Source organism: Megascapheus bottae, chromosome 25 (assembly GCF_031878675.1).
Source record: "Megascapheus bottae isolate mThoBot1 chromosome 25, mThoBot2.hap1, whole genome shotgun sequence".
Classification (NCBI taxonomy): domain Eukaryota; kingdom Metazoa; phylum Chordata; class Mammalia; order Rodentia; family Geomyidae; genus Megascapheus; species Megascapheus bottae.
The window spans coordinates 17,505,729-17,527,543 of NC_143533.1; the positions used below are offsets into that span (position 1 = coordinate 17,505,729).

General features: G+C 41.0%; 1 protein-coding gene across 8 annotated transcripts in view; it reads left to right on the forward strand.

Moving 5' to 3' along the window:
* Gabpb1 (GA binding protein transcription factor subunit beta 1) overlaps positions 1 to 21,815 on the forward strand; it is a 49,374-nt gene that overhangs the window by 18,726 nt on the left and 8,833 nt on the right. For 4 of the 8 annotated variants that reach the window (XM_090358425.1, XM_090358427.1, XM_090358429.1 and 1 more), the window contains exons 2-9: positions 3,045 to 3,142; positions 6,213 to 6,320; positions 7,334 to 7,501; positions 8,327 to 8,521; positions 10,651 to 10,762; positions 11,306 to 11,419; positions 17,404 to 17,589; positions 21,297 to 21,412. In XM_090358425.1, the coding sequence (XP_090214551.1) occupies positions 6,213 to 6,320; positions 7,334 to 7,501; positions 8,327 to 8,521; positions 10,651 to 10,762; positions 11,306 to 11,419; positions 17,404 to 17,589; positions 21,297 to 21,412 (999 nt within the window). In that variant the 5' untranslated portion in view covers positions 3,045 to 3,142. The remainder of the gene's footprint in view (positions 1 to 3,044; positions 3,143 to 6,212; positions 6,321 to 7,333; positions 7,502 to 8,326; positions 8,522 to 10,650; positions 10,763 to 11,305; positions 11,420 to 17,403; positions 17,590 to 21,296; positions 21,413 to 21,815) is intronic. The other 4 variants (XM_090358431.1, XM_090358430.1, XM_090358424.1 and 1 more) reach the window with 1 other exon arrangement.

A 21,815-nucleotide genomic window follows, 5' to 3' on the forward strand; every position in this document is an offset into this window, starting at 1 on the left:
GTGATAGAATGCTTGCCTAGCATGCACAAAGTCCCCAGTTCGATTCCTCGGTATCACATATATAGAAAAAGTGATACTATGGCCCAAATGGTAGAGCTCTAGCCTTGAGAAATTTCAAGGATAGTGCTCAGGCCGTGAGTTCAAGCCCCAAGACTGACAACAAAACAAAACTGATGTGAGAGACATCAGGCAATAATGTCTAGAGGAGGGTGAATGTGAGACCCTTGAGATAAAAGGAGGAAATGTATGTGTAAGTTTTTAGGTAAGAAAACAGCCTATAAGGAGAAATAAGGCAAGCAGAGGAAAGTTTATTGGGATTCGCTCCTGGGCAGCCCCCTGGGCGAGCCCTAAGAGGTTGCCCCTGAGTCTGGTAGCCATCAGTTCTTACTTGGGCAGCTCCAATCAGCGCCTGAGGCTGGGGAGCTGGTATTTCTGTACTAGGGTGTGGTGTAGGCTGCCTCTCCTTCCCCCAGTGGCCTGACATTATGTTTTGGGTTTTTGTTTGGTCAGTTGTGGGGCTTGAACTCGGGCTAGTTGCTGTCCCTGAGCTTTTCCACTCAAGACTAGTATTCTAGCACTTGGAGCCATAGTGCCACTTGTGGTTTTCTGGTGGTTAATTGGAAATAAGAATCTCACTGATGGGCCGGGAGTTTGGCCTAGTGGTTAAAGTGCTTGCCTAGCATGCACGAAGACCCGGGTTCGATTCCTCGGTACCACATATATAGGGAAAAAAAAGGCAGAAGTGGTGCTGAGGCTCAAGTGGTAGAGCTCTAGCCTTGAGAAAGTCCAAGGACAGTGCTCAGGCCCTGAGCTCAAGCCCAGGACTGGCAAAAAAAAAAAAAAAAAGAATCTCACTGACTTTTCTGTCTGGGCTGGTTTTGAACCATGATCTTTAGATCTCAGCCACTTGATTAGGATTATAGGCTTGAGTCAGCCTTCTTCCTTTTGTTGACTTGAAACAACCAGCTGTTGATTGCTTTTACGTGTAAGAAGTAGGTAAGCTGTGCTCCCTGATAGATTCAAAGCCTGCTATGGGCCCATCCCAGTCCTGGCACTCTTTTTCAAGCATCAGTATCTTCCTGGGGTAATAATAATATGTGGTTTAAAAGAAGAAAATGGCCAGAGTGGAGATGTGGTTCAAGTGGTAGGGCACAAGCCATGAGCAAGAAAGCCAAGCAAGAAGCCCTGGTACTGGCACACAAAAAATTAAATTAATAAAAGAAACTAATAGTTGTTGTATTAGAGCCTCAGTAAGTGAGTCCATTGGTTCGTTTATCTTTGTTGAGATTGCTTGTGGAGCTTGAACTCAGGACCTGGGACCTGTCCCTGAGCCTCTGTCCTCAAGGCTAGAGCTCTACCACTTCAGCCACAGCTCCACTTCCAGTTTTTGAGTAGTTAATTGGAGATAAGAATCTCTGGGGGACTTTTCTGCCTGGGCTGTCTTAGAATCAGCATCCTTGAATCTCAGCCTCTTGAGTAGCCACGATTACAGGCTTGAGCCTATAGTGCCTTTTGTCTTTAGATGAGCTTGTAAAATCTTACGAGGACAAAGGCTACATATATCCCTCTATAATTTTCAGAAGGTAATTTTTGTGTGTGTGCTGCCCTGGGCCTTGAATGAACTGAGGGCTTGGACCCTGTCCCTGAGCTATTTTTCTCAAGGCTCTACCACTTGAGCCACAGCTCCACTTGTGGCTTTTTTTGGTAATTTATTGGAGATCAGAGTCTCACTAACTTCTGCCTCGGCTGGCTTAAACCATGGTCCTCAGATCTTAGTCTCCTGAGTACCTAGGATTATAGGAATGAGCCACTAGTGCCCAGCTTTTTTTTTGATTAGTCATGGGGCTTGAACTTAGGGCCTGAGCTCCTTTTGCTCAAAGCTAGTCCTCTACCACTTTGAGCAACAGCTTCACCTTTGAGTTTCTGGAGGTTAATTGGAGATAAGAGTCTCATGGACTCTGGCTGGCTTTTAGCTGAGATCCTCAAATCTCAGCCTCCTGAGTAGCTAAGATTACAGGCGTGAGCCACCAGTGCCTGGCCAGGCCTGGCTTAATTTCTATATTATGGATACTAACTTCACCATTTGCCACAGTGGCCTTTTTCCTGTTTATGTGGTACTAAGGAATCTAACCCAGGGCTTCCTGCATGCCAGGCATGCACTCTGGATATTAACGCTTTATCAATGAAGTAGTTGGTGAAGATTTTATCCCATTTTGGGGACTATTTAATTGTGGTAGCAATTGTTTTCTTAGGTGGACAGAAATTTTTTACCAGTCCTGGACTTGGGTTCAGGACATAAACACTGTCCTTGGGTTTTCTCAAGTCTAGAGCTCTACCACTTGAGCCATAGCACCACTTTTGGCTTTTTTCTACATATGTGATACTGAGGAATCAAACCCTGGTCTTCATACATGCTAGGCAAGCACTCTACCACTAGGCCAAACTCCTGGCCTGGGCAGAAAATTTTTAATTTGATCTAATCCCATTTGTCTTATCTCCTGAGCTGTTGGAGTCCTATTGACAAAATAGTTGCCTTTACCTGTATGTTCTAGTGTTTTCCTGTGGTGGTTTCAAACGACATCTGCCCTTTATGTTCAGTTACTACTACAATTCTCACAACTACTCTATGAGCTATACATTTCAGAAAATTCTAAACAAAATAAACTTTAAGTGTAATTATTGATAGTAATCTTTCTTGCCAGCAGATGGCCCTGTTGGCATGGATATATGAGAAGTAGTAGCTAGTTTGAAGTTGCTCTTTGGCTCTTGTTAAATGATATTTTACATGGAGCAAGAGCACATTTTGTGTCAGACTGTGATAAGCTTTTTAATAGCAAAAGGATTAAAGGTGGAATTGGCCTCTGTTTTCATCTGGAGAAGACAGGAATATTAAGCCAAGTGGCCTAAAATGTATACGGTATTTTCAACATCACTACAATTTATCGAATTACCTTATGTTTCTTTGTTTTAAGGGGGTTATTTGGTGTGCCTTGGAGTGAAATGTTCTCATTGCTAACTGTTTGGATGATTTCATTTAAATCTAGCACCCTATGGAGCTGAGTGGCCTGGGAACTTGACTTGGAGCTCTGCTACCCTTCTTGATCAGTGTCTGAATACACCGGGTTTTCCCTAAGACTTTCAAGTGAGAATCAGAAATGATTGTTGTGATTTGGCATCTTGCATTATTTAAAGCTTTGCTAATTAATCTTGATACAAAAACAGAACTTACTTGATTTTGACCTTCCTTGATCATGGTAGTCTATTGATCTTCTTTTCCTTGTTTTTTTTTTTTTTGTTGTTGTTGTTTGTTTTTTGTCAGTCATGGGACTTGAACTCTGAGCCTGAGGGGTTGTCCCTGAGCTCTTCAGCTCAAGGCTACCACCCTACCCTTTTGAGGCACAGTGCTTCTTCCCAGTCTATTGATCTTCAATCTTAAATTTTGTATCACCCCCTTCTGCTGCTGCTGCTGTTTCCTTTTTTTTTTTCTTTTGTGGGTCATGGTGCTTGAACTCAGCCTGGATACTGTCCCTGAGCTCTTCAGCTCAAGGCTACCGCACTACCCTGGAGCCAAGTTCCACTTCCCTTTTTCTAAAGGTTAATTGGAGATAAGAGTCTCAGATCCTTTTGTGCCTGGGCTAGCTTTGAACCTAGATCCTCAGATTTCAACTTCCAGAGTAGCTAAGATTACAGGCATGAGCCACTGAGCCCAGCTTAAGAGTTGTGTTTTGAACATATTAGGACTTCAGTCATTTTCTAAAACAACTATTCATAAACTTTGTGTGATCACTTGCATTTTATTAGGTATTATGGTAATCTAGAGATGCTTAAAGTTTGAAAGAATGTGCATAGATTATATGCAAACATTCTGATATAAGGGATTTAATTTAATGTAAGGCATCTAAACATCTACAGACTTGGTACCTGAATGAGTCCTGAACCAAGTTCCTATAGGATACCATGCTTGCAGCTGATTGATAAGATCTTATGTTGGTGATACAGATACTGATGTGACATTGACATTTGTAACACAAAACTACTCTTAGTAGTTCTCTACAAAGCATCAGTTTACGCCATGGTTACATTCAAGACAATCTGGAAAAAAATAACTGAAAAAATACTCGTATCTTAATTGGATTCTATCTAGTTTTAGATGTCTTCAGTGGAACCTTTGGAAATTATCCAGAACACGTGACACTTCTTTTTCATACCTGATTTTTCTCTGTTGCTAGACCTCTACTATTTCCCACATTTGACCGTTGAGAGCCCTCTACCTTTAATTCTCTCCGATGCCTCCATAAAATGCCCTCTAGGGGGCAGTGCTACTGCTACCATTTGAGAACACAGCTATATTAATCTATAACATAATGCAGTTATGTTGCTTATGGAGTTTTAAAATCATAGTTACTGAGGTATTCTGCATTCTCAGATGTGATATATTTTGCATCCTAGAATTATAGAAGTTGATTTACTCATGTAGGTGTTTTTGTTTGTTTAGTTTTTATGGTCAGTCCTGGGACTTGAACTCTGGGCCTTGGCACTGTCCTTGAGTTTCTTTTTGTTCAAGGCTAACACTCTACCACTTGAGCCACAGCACCACTTCTGGATTTTTTTTTTTTTTTTGCTTGTCCCCGGTCTTGAACTGGGAGCCTGACTGCTGTCCTTGGGCCTTCTCAAGGCTAGAGCTCTACCATTTGAGCCACAGCACCATTTCCAGCTTTTTCTATGTATGTGGTACTGAGGAATCAAACCCAGGTCTTGCTGCATGTTAGGCAAACACCACTAGGTCAAACTTCTGTCCTACTGGCCTTTTCTTATTATGTGGTCCTGAGGAATTAAACCCAGGGCTTCATATTGTGTTATTGCAATGGCAAGGGACATCATTTTTCCCTTTAAAAAAGAGGCATTTTAAATTTGGAAGGCAATGTAGTAGCATTATATAAACTGACATTTGTTTTGTGTGTGTATATATATGTATGGGTTGGGGTTTCTGTTTTTTTTGTTGTTGTTTTGTTTTGTTTTGTTTGAGTCAGGAACTTGCTATGTAACTCAGGCTGCCTTGAATTTGAAATCCCCCTGTTCAGCCTTCTTAGTGCTGGTATTGCAGGTATGAACTACCATACCAAGCTGATATTTTGATTTTTTTTTTTTTTTTGCAGTCCTGGGGCTTGAACTCAGGGCCTGAGCACTGTCCTTGGACTTTCTCAAGGCTAAAGCCCTACCACTTGAGCCACAGTGCCACTTCCAGCTTTTTCTACATATGTAGTACCAAGAAATCAAACCTGAGTCTTCATGAATGCTAGGCAAGCACTCTACCACTAAGCCAAATTCCAGCCCTATTTTGGTGTTTTTATTTTGCAATACTGGGGATCAAATCCAGGGCCTTACCTATGCCAGACAAGCACTCTTCCATTGAACTATATACCCAGGTCAGTTACATGTTTGGACATGACAAAATTGGATTTATTGGTTCTATTCACTTAACATGACCTAAATATTTTATAGTTCACAACTAATTTAATTATCTTGTTCTATTAAATGGTACAGTGTAGCCTTTTCCTACCTATAGATTGTTTGCATATAAAAATGATATATGCCAGATGCATGTATGCTGTCTCACAGATTTTTCTGCCTGAGCTGGCTTCACACCACAATCCTCAGATCTCAGCCTTCTGAATAGCTAGGATTACAGGCATGAACTACCAGTGCCTGCGAATGTACTGCGTTCTTGTTGTTTAATTTTCCCCTATTTAAATAATTAGGACATTAATATTTCTTGTAGTCATTTTTAAATTATTCTTGTTTCATTTTGGTTTTTGCCAGTCCTGGTGCTTGAACTAGAGGCCTAGATTCTGTCCCTGAGCCTCTCTGTGCTCAAGGCTGGAACCAGAAAAAGTCAGGTCACAATATGTAATCGAATTTTTTTTTTTTTTTTTTTTTTTTTTTTTTTGTTGCGTCATGGGGCTTGAATGTGGCCTGAGCACTGTCCCTGAGCACTTCAGCTTAAGGCTACCATCGGACTCTTGAACCAAGCCCCACTTCCCATTTTCTAGAGGTTAATTGGAGATAAGAATCTCAGCTCCTTTTCTGCAGGTGTTGGTTTGAACCTTGATCCTCAGATCTCAGCCTCCTGAGTAGCTAGAATTACAGACATAAGCCACCGTGCCCAGCTGTAATTGAAGATTTTAATGTCCAGTTTCTCATATTTTGTTTAGATGTCCCTGGTAGATTTGGGAAAGAAGCTTTTAGAAGCGGCTCGTGCAGGTCAAGATGATGAAGTTCGTATTTTGATGGCAAATGGCGCTCCTTTTACTACAGACTGGGTAAGGAATGTCTTTAACATTGTAATGTTTTTAAGATTTTTTATTTATTTATTTTTTCAGAAACAAAATTTTTAAGTGGTAAAAAATAAAATTACTTGCTACCAAATTTTGCAATTACCAAATGAATGGTCAGTATTTTCTTTGATAGTAGACATCCTTATCCAAGTAATCTACTCGAAGATGGACTTTGAAGCCAGGCACTAGTGACTCAGGCCTGTAATTCTAGCTACTCAGCAGGCTGAGATCTGTAGATTGCGATTCAAAGCCAGCCCAGCTGGAAAGGCCGTGAAACTCATCTCCAATAAAATACTCAAAAAAGGCCAACAGTAGAGCAAAAAGAAGCTCAGGGACAGTACCCAGGTTCTAAGTTTAAACCCCATGACTGCCCCCCACCCCCCCAAAAAAAGTTGGACTTTGAGATTTTAAAGTATATTCATATGGGATGTGCAATGTATAGTCACTCTGGATTCAATGTAATGGACTGGGAGTGTGGCCTAGTGGTAGAGAGCTTGCTTAGCATGCTTGAGACCCTGGGGTCTCAAGTGGCAGAGTGCTAGCCTTGAGGAAAAAAGTATCCAAAAAAAAAAAAAAAGTGACCAGGTCCTGAGTTCAAGCCCCAGGATTGGTGAAAATAAAAAAATAAAAAAAATAGCACAGATAGAATTTATAATTCAGAAAGTAACAGAGAGTGGAATTATATAATTACTCCAAAAAAGGAAAAAAGTTTTCGTATCATTTAATTACCACTAATAACCATCACTCTGCTAAAAAAAAAAAAAATGAAGTTGTACATACCTGTAACCCTAGCACTTAAAAAGCAGAAGGATCTAGAGTTCTTGGCCTGTTGCGGCTATAAAGCCTGACCCTGTATCAACTAGCTAACTAGTATATGAATTTGGAGTTGTATGTAAATAGAGTTGCCTTATCCATACACAGTAATAGAAACTGCATACCATAGTGAAGTTTGTTAAGGATAACCGTGAAGTGTGGATTCTTTTTTCTCTGCGAGGTAGCTGGGAACATCTCCTCTTCACCTGGCAGCACAGTATGGGCATTACTCCACCACCGAGGTACTACTCCGAGCTGGTGTAAGTAGAGATGCCAGAACCAAAGTGGACCGAACGCCGTTACACATGGCAGCTTCAGAGGGCCACGCCAGCATAGTAGAGGTTTTGCTAAAGGTATGTGTTCTCTTTTCCTCTACTGTTTTATTTTTTTGTGGGGGGGAGGGGTGGTGGTGCTGGGCTTGAGGTTTGAACTCAGGAGACCTGGGAGCTATTCCTGAGTTTCTTTTGCTCAAGGCTAGTGAATCACGTCTCTACTTCTGTCTTATTTGCTTTTGAATTGAAGATGAGAGTCACACGGACTTTACTTCCTGGGTTGGTTTCAAACTCTGATCCTCAAATCTCAACCTCATGAGTAGTTAAGATTACGGCATGAGCCACTGGCACCCTGAAGGGGCTTTACTGTATGTTTGGTCAAACAATAGAAAGACAGTCCTTTGGGTGGGGTGTTGCCACTTTTTCTTCAGTCAGAATGCCCGTGGAAGGGAGCATTAGGCTTAGAGGGTTTACAGATTAATAAATGCTGTAAAGTGCACGTGACTTAGCTTCAGCCATCCAAATGCCAAAGGATGATGTGGACCACCTGAAACAGTGATTCACCATCATTTATTATTTATATCATGGTATAGTACTATTTATTGCTACTTCCCTTAGGTAAACCCATCTAAAAGAAATCCAATGCAAGCCAAAAATATACAAACCATGTTTTGTTCTAGATTCTCTCCCTGGCTGACATTCAGAAAAGTAAAAACTAACAATGTGTTTATCAATATATAGTGTTTCTTATAAATAGTGTTTCAACATGGAATCCTGTAAGATTAATGTATTATTTCATGTTCTTTGTTTATGTAGAGCCAATTTTGCTATCCGTTCTTGTTTTTAAGCAAGAATTTCCAGTCAGGCATTCTTGTTGTATTTATCCGTCTCTGAAATGTGTTACAGCATGGTGCCGATGTGAATGCAAAAGACATGTTGAAGATGACTGCACTGCACTGGGCCACAGAGCACAATCACCAGGAAGTGGTGGAACTTTTAATCAAATATGGTGCTGACGTCCACACGCAAAGTAAATTTTGTAAAACTGCATTTGATATTTCAATAGACAATGGAAATGAAGACTTAGCAGAGATTTTACAGGTATGTTGGCTTTTGGTTTAAGAAAACAAACATGAAGCTATATGGGTCTCTTGTCTTTCGATTTGAAGTTTGGGCGCAGTTCTTTTGCATAGGCTTTGTTTTCTTTCACTTCCTGTGTTCAGTAAGGTTCACATTTCTGTTGGTAGGACCACAATCGTTTCATGGAATGTTAGATTAGTTGATTGCTTCTGTATTTAGTTTTTTAATTCCCCTTGTAGAAACTTATTTTTGTTGCATATTTGGTTACCATGTGTTGTTTTCAAAATCTATGGTAATTTATTTTATTAGAAAAGTGAAAAAATTAGCCACCATAATTATGTCTCAAAATGAATGATGGAATGTTTTCTTTAAAAAATTATAATGCTCTTTGCTTCGAGGACAATTTAGTCCAACATAAATACATTTTACAATTGTAAAAATAATTGTCCCTTTCTCATGAGAGGATTTTTATTTGTTTTGGCTTGGTGCATGAGAATACTACCAACAGTGAAATGTGACTTGTCCTCTATTTCCATGTACTGGCTTTAGTTCCTACCAAGACAATCCCTTCCCCTTTCATCCTTATTCCTACAGTGTGTTTCTTTGAGGTTTTTAGCAGGTACCTGTCTTCTCCCAACCCTACCATTCCCTAAAGCCCCTTGAACATGGACAAAGCTTTCAATAACAATCCCAGTTGGTAAATCCCATCAACACAGACATATAAGACTTAAAATGGTAAGATTGCCGAGATTCTAAAATACAATCTTCATTGTCCAGTTTATTTCTTTTATTTTCCACCATCTTTAAAAAGAGGAAAAAAGATTGGTAGCTAGAGTTAATTTTGCTTTTTTTTTTTTGTCCTTTTTTTGTACTGGGGATTGAACCCCAGGATATTTCACTCACTAGGTAAATGCTTTGCTCCTGAGCTACATCCCAGCCCTGTTTTTGCTTTTTTTTTTTTCCTCCCAGTCCTGGGGCTTGGATTCAGGGCCTGGGCACAGTCTCTGAGCTTCTTTTGCTCAAAGCTAGCACTCTACCACTTGAGCCACAGTGCCACTTCTGGCTTTTTCTATGTATGTGGTGCTGAGGAATTGAACCCAGGACTTCATGTGTGGCAAACACTCTACCACTAAGCTACCTTACCAGCCATATTTTTGCTTTTTGTTGTTGTTGTCAGTCATGGGGCTTGAACTCTGGGCCGGGGCTCCATCCCTGAGCTCTTCAGCTCAAGACTACTGCCCTACCCCTGGGCTTGGGCATTGCCCCTGAACTCTTCAGCTCAGGGCTACTGCCCTACCCCTAGAGCAACAGTACCACCCACTAATGGTTTTATGGTGGTTAACTGGAGATAAGAGTCTTGAGGTTTTAAAGCCCCAGCTGGCTTTGAACCATGATCCTCAGGTCTTAGCCTCCTGAGTAGCTAGGATTACAGGTGTGAGCTACTGCGCCCAGCTATTTTTGCTTTTTTAATACTTCTCTTTTCTTTAGCTAGACAACATTGGTATAAATTATTTTTCTTATTTACTGTTCCTTCTTACCTATCTCCTTGTTCTTTCCCAAAAGAGAATGAACTCTTTCCTCTAATATCCTCCGCCTTCATTGAAATTCCCATAAGAGATGTACTATGTTAGGAAAATGAGTTTGACTTTTTCTCCTTCCTTTATATCTAGAGAGTTGAAGACTAAGGAACTAATTGGAAAGGCCAATACTTTATATATACAGTATTATTATATATTGCCTAATGTAGTAGAAGAAGTAATTTTAATTTAAATAATTACTGTTGCTACAGAGTAGTGGAATATCTTGAGTGTCCAGTGGTTGTGGTTCCTATAAAAACCTTTCACTGGGAATAGGATGGGGAATTTTAGGGTATGAATTCATCCCTTTGTTGTTGGTGGTGGTGGTGATTGTGGGCCTTAAACTCAGGGCCTGGATATTGTCCTTGAGCCTCTTTGTGCTCAAGGCTAGTGCTCTACCACTTGAGCACAGAAACACTTCTAAATTCATACCTGTGTGCTACCATTATACTCTCAGTAGTCCATGGACAAGGATACATAGTTCTTAAAGGATGCGATCTGTGTGCGTACTTCTGCTGCAGTGGGAAACTTGTGACCCATGTTTTTCTTACACTCTGGCTGTCTGTCCCCTAGATTGCTATGCAGAACCAAATCAACACAAATCCAGAAAGTCCCGACACGGTGACGATCCATGCTGCAACTCCACAGTTCATCATCGGCCCTGGAGGGGTGGTGAACCTAACAGGTCTGGTATCCTCAGAAAATTCATCCAAGACCACAGGTATTGAGATGTGTAGAGGATATAGATGTGGACATTCTATGCCTCCGTAGGTATTCAGCCTTTTAAAAAAAAGGACTGTTGGATATTGAGGGTAAGATGATAGCAGCCAGTCTGCAAAGTGTACTACAATGTTACCTTTCAAAAAGGAATGCATGCCTGACGAAGTGGCTGATACCTATAATCCTAGTTACTCAAGAGGCTAAGATCTGAGGATCATGATTCAAAGCCAGCCTGGGTATTGTGGGGCTCTTATCTCCAACTAACCACCAGAAAACAGGAAGTGACACTATAGCTCAAGGGGTAGGGCCGTAGCCTTGAGCTGAAGTGCTCAGGGCAACGCCCAGGCCCAGAGTTCAAGTCCCATGACCGACAAAAGAAAAAAACAAAAAACGAATACCCCACTATTCAAGCTGCCCATGAGACTTGAGTGAGATAAACTAGAACATGAGAAATAGCTCTTGGACTGAGCTCCTTCAAAACTCAAGTCCATTTTTTCTTTTCTCCTAGATGAAACAGGAGTATCTGCTGTTCAGTTCGGAAACTCTTCCACGTCAGTATTAGCTACATTAGCTGCCTTAGCAGAAGCATCTGCTCCCTTGTCCAATTCTTCAGAAACTCCAGGTTAGTAAAACAATTCCAGAAGTGTTTATTAAAAGTTATAAATTTCAGCTAGGTATGATGGTAGATGCCACCAGCACTCAGGAGGCTGAGGCAAGAGAATTGAGAGTTCAAGGCTAGCCTGGGCTACATAGTAAGGCCTTGTTTCACAAAACAAACCCTCAATGAGCAAACAAAAATATTAAGTCTTGGCTAGTACTTAAAATTTAAAAACAGCCGGATGTGGTAGCTCACATGTGGTGGCTCATGCCTGTAATCCTAGCTACTCAGGAGGCTAAGATCTGAGGATCAAGGTTCAAAGCCAGCCCTGTAATCCTAGCTACTCAGGAGGCTGAGATCTGAGGATCAAGGTTCAGAGCCAGCCCAGGCACAAAAGGACCTGAGACTCTTATCTCCATTTAACCTCTTGAAAATGGGAAGAGGGGTTTGGCTGGAGGGTAGGGCAGTAGCATTGATCTGAAAAGCTCAGGGGCAATGCCTAGGCCCAGGTGGTATAGCCCTGAGCTGAAGGAGCTCAGGGAAAAGTGCCCAGGCCAAGTTCAAGCACCATGACCCACAAAATAAAAAATTAAAAACAAAACAGAAAATGTCTGTTGATCAAATCTGGCCTTTTATGTCCCTCTCCTCCTCTTTTTTTTTTTTTTGGCCAGTCCTGGGCTTGAGCTCAGGACCTGAGCACTGTCCATGGACTTTTTCAAGGCTAGAGCTCTACCACTTGAGCCTCAGTACCACTTGAGCCTCAGTACCACTTCCGGCTTTTTTTCTATGTATGTGGTACTGAGGAATCGAACCCGGGTTTTGTGCATGCTAGGCAAGCACTCTACCACTAGGCCAAACTTCTGGCCCTCCTGCCTTTTTTTTTTTTTTATGCCAGTTTGTTACATTTTTGTATTTTGTTTTTTTTAAGTAGATAAAGCTGGGCGTCCTTGGCTCATGTCTGATTTCCTAGCTACTCAGGAAGTTCAAATCTGAGGATTACGGTTCAAAGCCAGCCTGGGCATGAAAGTCCAGGAGACACTTATCTCCAATTAACCACCAAAAAACAAAACGTGGCACTATTGCTCAAAGTGGTAGAATGCTAGCCTTGAGCTGAAGAGCTCAGAGATAGCACCCAGTCCCAGAGTTCAAGCCCAACAACAATAACAAAAAAAGGAGAACTTTTTCACTAATTTATTTTTGGCTGTTCTATTAGAATGATAGCAAGATTTGTATTATATTTATCCAAGATAGTGTTGTTTTATGTTTTTGATGCTGAGATTTTTACACTCAATCTTTTTTTCTTTGGTATTTTTTTTTTTGCTTTGGTTTTTTTCTAATAGGGCCTTACGGGTCTGTCCACATGTGGTCCAACCCATGACTCTTTCACTCACACCTTCCTGGTAGCTGGGATCAAAGGCATGAGACCTGTGTCCAGCTTATTGGTTAAGATGGGGTCTTGTTAACTTTCTGCCTAGGCTGGCCTTGACTTTTGAGCCTCTTGATCTTCTTCACCTCCTAAGTAGCTGGCGCTAGAGATGTGAGCCACCATGTCCAGTTCCCAAAACCGTCTTTGTTTTAATTATTATGTTAGTAAATTGTTTTTTTGTTTTTTTAATTAAGAAATTTCAAAAACTTAAATCAGGTGCCATGTTGCATACCTGTAATCCTAGCACTCAGGAGGTTAAGGCAGGATGGAGAGTCTGGTGGGAAAAACAGGGTATATAGTGAATTCCAAGAGTGCTTAAGTTACCTCAGTGACACACTGTATCTGGAGTGAAGGAAAAGGCAGCTGCCCAAGAAATTCACTTCTGCCGGGCACTGGTGGCTCATACCTGTAATCCTAGTGACTTAGGAGGCTGAGACGAGAGGATCGTGGTTCAAAGCCAGCCCAGGAGTGGGAGTCCCTGAGACTGTTATCTACAATTAACCACCAGAAAACCAGAAGTCACACTGTGATTCAAAGTGGTAGAGCATTAACCTTGAGCTGAAGAGCCCAGGAACAGTCCCCAGGCCCTGAGTTCAAGTCCCCAAACTGACACACACACACACACACACACACAAATACACTTTATGTATTGGTTTTTTGGTCCCTTCCTAAAATAGGTAATAAAATATAATTCACTTTAAGAAGGAAGTTATTGGGCCATGTGTGGACTTCTTTTTTGTTTTGCTTGATTTTAATTATAGGCATACTTAAATTTTTACTTTATAGTCAAAGTTTCTATTTTTTTGTTTATATACAATTTTAAAACTTATAAGTCAGATAGCTCTCTTTTGTGGTATTCCAGTTCAAAAATCAGGAAAAAGTAAAGATCTTAGATATCCTCAGAAATGCTATGTGTACATTACCTTGCTCACTAAATATAGTAACCTAACTTTTGAGTTAGATCAATGGATATTTGGGATATTACCATTATTCCCCCCCACATCCCCAGTCCTGGCCTTGGACTTTCTCAAGGCCAGAGCTCTACTTAAGCCTCAGCACAACTTCCAGCTTTTTTGTATGAATGTAGTACCGAGGAATCAAACCTGGGTCTTTGTGCATGCTAGGCAGGCACTCTACCACTAGGCCAAACTCCCAGCCCCTACCGTTACTTTTTATCCAGAGAAAAAACATTTTGGAATATATTGGTATCAGTTTTAAATCTGTAAATTTTTAGGATCTCTCTTCTTACATGTTTCAACATCTCATCTCACTGTTGGGTTATTGTTAGCATTTCTGAGGAGCCACTTTGTCTTCTATAATTGGTTTCTTTTTAATTTTTTTCCTAAATACTTTACATCGCATAACTTACAAAGAAAGCTTTGTAGATGAAAGGTAACAACTCTATTTTAATGACATCCATTGCCAGTAATACAAAGATGAAAGTTCTTGTGTCGTGCCTTGATTGTGTGTGATCTCAGAAATACATTCCATATGGTCGTGACTTAAAAGATTACTACTTGAAGTTAGCATTCAACCACTTAACATTTCTTTTTCATATGGATATTTTTTAAAAAATCAAAGCCACAGTTAATGTGCTTGAAAGCTCTGGTAGTTGCTAGTACATCTCGTTTTATGTTGCACATTTCTTTTTATAATTGCCTTCCTGAAGTTTACTAAGTGCTTGGTGACAAAACTCAGTTACAAGTTTTGGCTAATAATAATAAAAGCTCTCAAAACCAAGCTGGTTTGCATTTGGAGTATAGGTAGCTTGTATCGTGATGCTTGATTACCAGGCAACACCTTCATAGGCTAAAGCCCATCCTGTTGCCAGAAGTATGTTTTGGAAACCAAAGTCCCCATAACGTATCTTGCTTTTTTTTTTTTTTCTTTGCCAGTCCTGAGGCTTGAACTCAGAGCCTGAGCACTGTCCTTGGGTTTTCTCAAGACTAGAGCTCTACCACTTGAGCCTCAGCACCTCTTCTGGTTTTTTCTGTGTATGTGGTACCAAGAGATTGAACCCAGGTCTTCTTCATGCATGCTAGGCAAGCACTCTACCACTAAAGTAGTCCATATCTCGCTTTAAAAAAAAAGTAAAAATCAAAAGGCAAATGGAGCGCTGTTGGTTCATTCCTATAATACTAGCTACTCAAGAGACTGAGGTCTAAGGTTCGATGCCAGTCCTGAAGGACTTTGATCTCTAAGACGGAAGTAGAGTTGTGGCTGAATGGTAGAGTGCTAGTCTTGAGCAGGTTCAGGGACAATAGCCAGATTCAAGTCTGCACCAATAAACCCCCCCATCTCCCCCCAAAATGGCAGCTTCTAAATTTATGGCCTTAATGTAAGTTTTGATGTCAGACGGTTTACGTATAAGTATCTCCTATATTTCCTAAAACAGTGTTATGTCTGGGAATGTGGCTTGGTGTTAGAGTGCTTGCCTAGCATGAATGAAGTCCTGGATTGGATTCCTCAGTACCACATAAACAGAAAAAGCTGGAAGTGGCACTGTGACTCAAGTGCTAGAATGCGCTAGCCTTGAGCAAAAGAAGCTTAGAGGTAGAACCCAGGCCTGCCATGAGTTCAGACCCTAGGACTGGTAAAACCAAAACCAAAACCAAAAAGAAACCGGGCATGGTGACTCATGCCTATAATCCTAGCTATTCAGGAGGCTGAGATCTGAGGAACACAGTTCAAAGCCAGCCCAAAGCCAGCACAGGCACTAAAGTCCATGAGACTCTTTTTTTTTTTTTTTTTTTTTTGCCAGTCCTGGGCTTCAGCTCAGGGCCTGAGCACTGTCCTTGGACTTTCTCAAGGTTAGAGCTCTACCACTTGAGCCTCAGCACCACTTCTGGCTTTTTTTTTCTATGTATGTGGCACCGAGGAATCGAACCTGGGTCTTCGTGCATGCAAGGCAAGCACTTTAACCACTAGGCCAAACTCCCGGCCCCTCCATGAGACTCTTATCTCCAATTAACCACCAGAAAACTGGAAGTGGCGCTGTGGTTCAAGGAGTAGGGCAGTAGCCTTGAGCTGAAGAACCAGGGACAACGCTCAAGTGCCATAACCAACGAAACACAAACAAAAACACAGTGCTAGTTCAGCAACATATCTGGCAAATGGTCCATAATCAGGCTTCCCACCCATCTGCAGAATGTGCCCTATACTAGCTGTGTCTTGAAGTTCATGCTTATTGTAGCTGTGTGTCTCCCTCCACTCAGGCCATTTCTACTGCCCTCCTTCCTTCTTTGTGACACTGGAATCTTTGTAGGGCCCAAACTTTGACTTTGGGACCACTCACATCCTGACTGAGCTTCTCAGCATTGTGGATGCTGGGGCTGAAACGGAGGACCTCCCCCATGCCAAGCATGACACCCCTCTCCCCCCCACCCCCGCACACCCCGAGCTCTGCACCCCAGACCCCATCTGTTCTTACGAATTAGATACAGATCAGGCATTTTGGGGAAGAAGAACGTAAGCCCAGTTTTGTAACCTGTCATTGGGTAACACTTCACTCATGTGAAGAAGCACAAAATGTCACTGTCAGGATACCAGTGACTGCTTGGTGAAAGAAGTAGTTACTGCCAGGTCTTTACAGTTCCACTTCCCCCTTGGTCACTAGTGGTGTTCTGGGTATGATTCCCCTAAACATGTCACCAGTGCTTTTAGCATTACCAAGGATCCTTCTTGGAGTCATCTACTGTAATTGTTCTTAACCTTTCCTTTTGCATTAATTAGATGTCATTCTGTCAAGAAAGTCTTTCCCCTTTTTGTCCTTTCAATTTTTCCTTTTTTTTTTTTTTTTTTTTGCCAGTCTTGGGGTTTGAACTCAGGACCTGGGCACTGTCCCTGAGCTTTTTGCCCATAGTTAGCATTCTACCACTTGAGCCTCAGCTCCACTTCTGGCTTTTTGGCGATTAATTAGAGATAAGAGTCTCAAGAACTTTCTTGCCCAGATTTGCTTCAAATTGTGATCCCATCCTCCTGAGTAACTACTACGATTAGAGGCATGAGCCCTAGGTGCCTGGGTCTTTTGATGCTTTTTAATCGCAATATAACCCATGTATAAATAAATGAGTTCAGTTCACAAATCAGGACTGGGAATGTGGCTTAGTGGCAGAGTGCTTGCCTAGCATGCTTGAAGCCCTGAGTTCAATTCTCAGTATTGCATACCCACAGAAAAAGCCAGAAGTGTTGCTGAGGCTCAAGTGGTAGAGCACTAGCCTTGAGCACAGAGAAGCTCAGGGACAGTGCCCAGGCCTGAGTTCAAACCCCAAGCCTGGCAAAACAACAACAAAATTCTGTCTCCGGTAGGCATCAGTCATCTTATATTTATACCTCTTGCAATTAAAAGAAATTACTTACTTACACCCATGAATAGCTATATGGAACTCAATGGTTATATACTGTATCTATTCACATAGATACCCCCATTCCCATCCCCACTGAGATCTGCTTTACAAATCATGTAGAAATTGTCCTGGGTAGGAAAGAAAGCAAAGCCAACAGATGAAGCAAAAATAAATTTCTTGTCACACTATTGGATGTCTTTACTGATTTTTACTTTCCTTTCCCCTCCACCCCCCAGTTGTGGCCACAGAGGAAGTGGTCACCGCAGAATCTGTAGATGGAGCAATTCAGCAAGTGGTTAGCTCAGGGGGCCAGCAAGTCATCACGATAGTCACCGATGGAATCCAGCTTGGGAATTTGCACTCCATCCCCACCAGTGGGATAGGACAACCCATCATTGTGACCATGCCAGATGGACAGCAAGGTTGGTGGTAGACCTTTCCGTGAAGTTTCCTGTGTATTCTCAGTTCTCAGAAACTTGTGACAATGTCTTCTAAAGCATATTCTTCGGCCTTAAATTATACATACATACATTGTATCAGTACTGGCTTGAAATCAGGGCCTGAGTACTGTCCCCTGAGCTTTTGTGCTCAAGGGTAGCACTCTATCACTGGAGCCACAGCCCTACTTCCAGTTTTTTTGGCTCTTCAGTAAAGATAAGAGTCTCATGGACTTTCTTGTCCAGCCTGCCTTTGAAGCCCCATCCTCAGATCTCAGTCCCCTGAGAAGCTAGGACTATATGAGTGAGACACCAGTATACTCAACTCAGGTTATATTTTTTGTAATCTATTGCAACAGATGTAATTGCCTAGTTTTGTTTGCTTGTTCTAATAATAAGATTAGCTTTGGTGGAAAGATTTTCTAGTTCCAAGATTTAGATTAGACCCAGGGGCTTGAAGGAAGTTGTTTTTTTTATTGTTGTTTTTGCTGGTCCTAGGGCTTGAACTCAGGGCCTAGGCACTGTCCTTGCGCTTTCTCAAGGCTAGTGCTCTACCACTTGTGCCACATCACCACTTCCAGCTTTTTCTGTGCATGTAGTACTGAGCAATCAAACTCAGGGTTGCTTCGTTCATGCAAGCACTGTACCACTAAGCCACATTTCCAGCTCCTTGAAGAAAGTTTCTGAGTAGCTAGGAGCCACTGAGCCCAGCTGGATTGCTTATTTTTTAAGGATTTCACAATTTTAGTTCCAATGTTAGATAATAATTCACAGTAAAGTCAACTCTTATATTTGAAGTATGTAGCCTCTTCCTCCGTTTCCAATAAAATACATGAATAATACATATTCCTTCAATGAAAAACTTTTAATTGTGAAAGAATTTAGATATTGATGAATATCTGAACTCCAGTAGAACATATCACAAAAAACCATTTATAGAGTAAATCTTAATTTTTCTGTGAAATTTCTGCCAAATATTGGAAAATGTTAGTAATGTAAAATATACTGTGAATAGTGTTATATGTGAAAAAAGCATTTAGTCAATTTGGTAACCATATTACTCTTATAGGACTAATTACCAACCTTACATTTCTTCTTTAGATGTTTATGACAGCGTTGCTTGTAATAACGAAAACCTAGAGACAAACTTTGTGTACAGTAGGGAATTAACTTGATTTAGTAACCATTCAATAAGATAGCATAGAGCTGTGCATGAATGTCCGGCTCTGCCTGTAACGGTCTAGAAGTGTCAGTGAAAAACTTAATAATTAACTTTGCAAACAAGAAGCAAAGAGGGCAGACAATGCCACAGTCCGTCCGTCCTTCCTTTCTTTCTTTCTTTCTTTCTTTCTTTCTTTCTTTCTTTCTTTCTTTCTCTCTCTCTCTCTCTCTCTCTCTCTCTCTCTCTCTCTCTCTCTCTCTCTCTTTCTTTCTTTCTTTCTTTATTTGTGGGTCATGGGGCTTGAATTCTGGACCTGGGTGCTGTCCCTGAGCTCTTTAGCTGAAGGTTACCACCCTACCCTTGAGCCACAGCCCCACTTTTCATTTTCTAGTGATTAATTAGAAATAAGTCTCCTGGCTTGTATCGCCCTTGTATTGCCCAGGATGGCTTTGAACCGCGATCCTCAGACCTCAGCCTCCTGAGTAGCTAGGATTACAGGCGTGAGCCACCGCAACTGGCTCAATGCCACAATTCTTAAAAGGTAGAAATTTATTTTCTCATAATCCTAGAAGCTGGAAGTCAACATCAGGATATGTGGGTAGGTTTGGTTTCTTCTGAGGCAAGTCCAAGGACTTGTAGGTGGCTGCCTTCCAGGTGTGTTTAGTATATTATCTGTGTCCAGATGGCACATCATATAGGTAGTCACATTAGAGTAGGACACCCATCATAGTTGCCTCTTCAGAGGTTCACCCTCACGGCTCACACCTGAAATCCTAGCTACTCAGGAGGCGGAGATCTGAGGATCACTGTGGAAGCCAGCCCTTGTAAAAAAGTCCATGAGACTCTTATCTCCAGTGAACTACCAAAAAGCTAGAAGTGAGGCTATGACTCAAGGGGAAGAGTGCCAGCTTTGAGCAAAAAAAATACCAAGGGGCAGTGCCTAGGCTAAGTTCAGTCCCCAATACTGTTAAAACAGATGAAGGCCCCAGCTTCAAATATAGTCACACGCTAATACACTTGGGTCAGGACTTCCATTGTGAAGGAGGTGACCCATAACAAAGATGAACAGGTGTTTGTTTATTCCCTTGTAGGTAGCCAAATACATGCTAATGTTTATGTTGAAAAGAAGAAAGAAAGAACTAACTTCTGGAAAGAACTGTGAGAGAACTATATATTAAGTATTAAAATAAGCTTTTAAAACCTTCAGAGTTTAAAACATAATAGTCAACTTGACTATGTGCAGTATATAGACAGTTCAGTGAAACAGAGAGAATTTCTCAGTTCTTTCTGAGTTAATTTGTAAGTGTAATATGCATGGAAAGAAATAGGGCTTGGAAGAGTGGCCTAGTGGTAGAGTGCTTACCTAGCAGGTATGTAGCACTGGGTTCTACTAGCGTAGAGTGCAGTAGAATGCTTGCCTAGCATGCACAAAGACTCAGGTACAATTGCTCAATACCACATACATAGAAAAACCTGGAAGCGGTGCTCTGGCTCAAATGGTAGAGCTCTAGCCTTGAGAAAGCCCAAGGACAGTGCTCAGGCCCTGAGTTTAAGGCTTGGGACTGGCAATATATATATATTAGAGGGAGAGGGGGAAAGGGAGAGAGAGAGGCCGGGAACTATAGTGGCTCATTGCTATATAATCCTGTATAGCGACTGAGGAGGCTGAGATCTGAGGATCTCAGTTCAAACCCCTCCTGGACATGAAAGTTTGAGAGACTCTTATCTCCAATTAACCACCAGAAAACCAGAACAGGCACTGTGGCTCAAAGTGGTGGAGAGCTAGCCTTGAGTTGAAGAGCTCAGGGACAGTGCCCAGGCCCAGAGTTCAAGCTCTATGACCAACAACAACAATAAAAAAAAAAAAAGACAAATTATTTTGACAGCCAAGAAAAGTCACCAGACAATGCATTTTCCCAATTGACTTTTAACATGGTCCTATGCGGCTGTATGAGAATAGCCCCTCCTCATACTCGGAATTTATAGAACAAGCTACAAAACCATTGAAAGGAGACCACTAGTCCAGTACTGTGTCTATGAAGGGCTTTTTCTAATGGTCTATCCGTATAAAGGAATATTATGCAGGAAAAGAAAAACTATGAATATAGGAAATTATAGGGAATGAAAAATCCAAGAACAAGGTAACATATATTGAATGTAAGTATATTCACATTTGTTTTCACACAAACTAATACAAGAATAATATATAAGAAACTCAATACAAGCTATTATCTATGTTGGCCTCGGGTAGGCATGGTACCTCCTGAATAGACCTGTCAATGTTTTCCCTTTTTGATCCATAGGAATGAGTATATTATATATAAAACTAGAAAAATAAATACTTTAGCAAGTAGATTTCAGTGAGTCCACAAAGTGAAGAAGAAAAAATGGACATTATTCTAAAAAGTTGGTGTTTTGAATTATTTTGGAGTGTACATACTTAGATGAGTAGCATTGCCAATGTCAAGGTGTGTCTATCTCTACTAAGCCTGCCTGAGAATGAATTAATGGCTGCACCTTTTCATTTTAGTACTGACAGTACCAGCCACCGACATCGCTGAAGAAACTGTCATAAGTGAAGAGCCACCAGCTAAGAGACAGTGTATCGAAATAATTGAAAACCGGGTGGAGTCCGCAGAAATAGAAGTAAGGAGTCTTTTACCCGGTGTGCTTTGCCGCAGTCATCCAAAATAAATTCCATTTATTTTTCTTTATAATTTTTTGTCATTTATATTTATTACTGACAGTGTTTTCATATACAGAATGAAAGTGCCATAGTATTATTGTTTTGTTTAATTTTTATTTTGCCTTCTACATAGAGCAAGCCTTCAATAAATAAATATTGAATGAATGAATGCATGAGTGAAGAATTTGTTTGTAACAGTCTGTCATCCTAGTAACACTGAATGTCTTTGGTTCTTTTATTCCATTCTTGATTTTCTGTTAAACTTTCTGTACACACCATTTTCACAAATCATTAAAGGGAAATGCATACTACTCTCTATATTATCTTCCTTTCAAAAAATGCAATGTGAATACCTAATTGAGG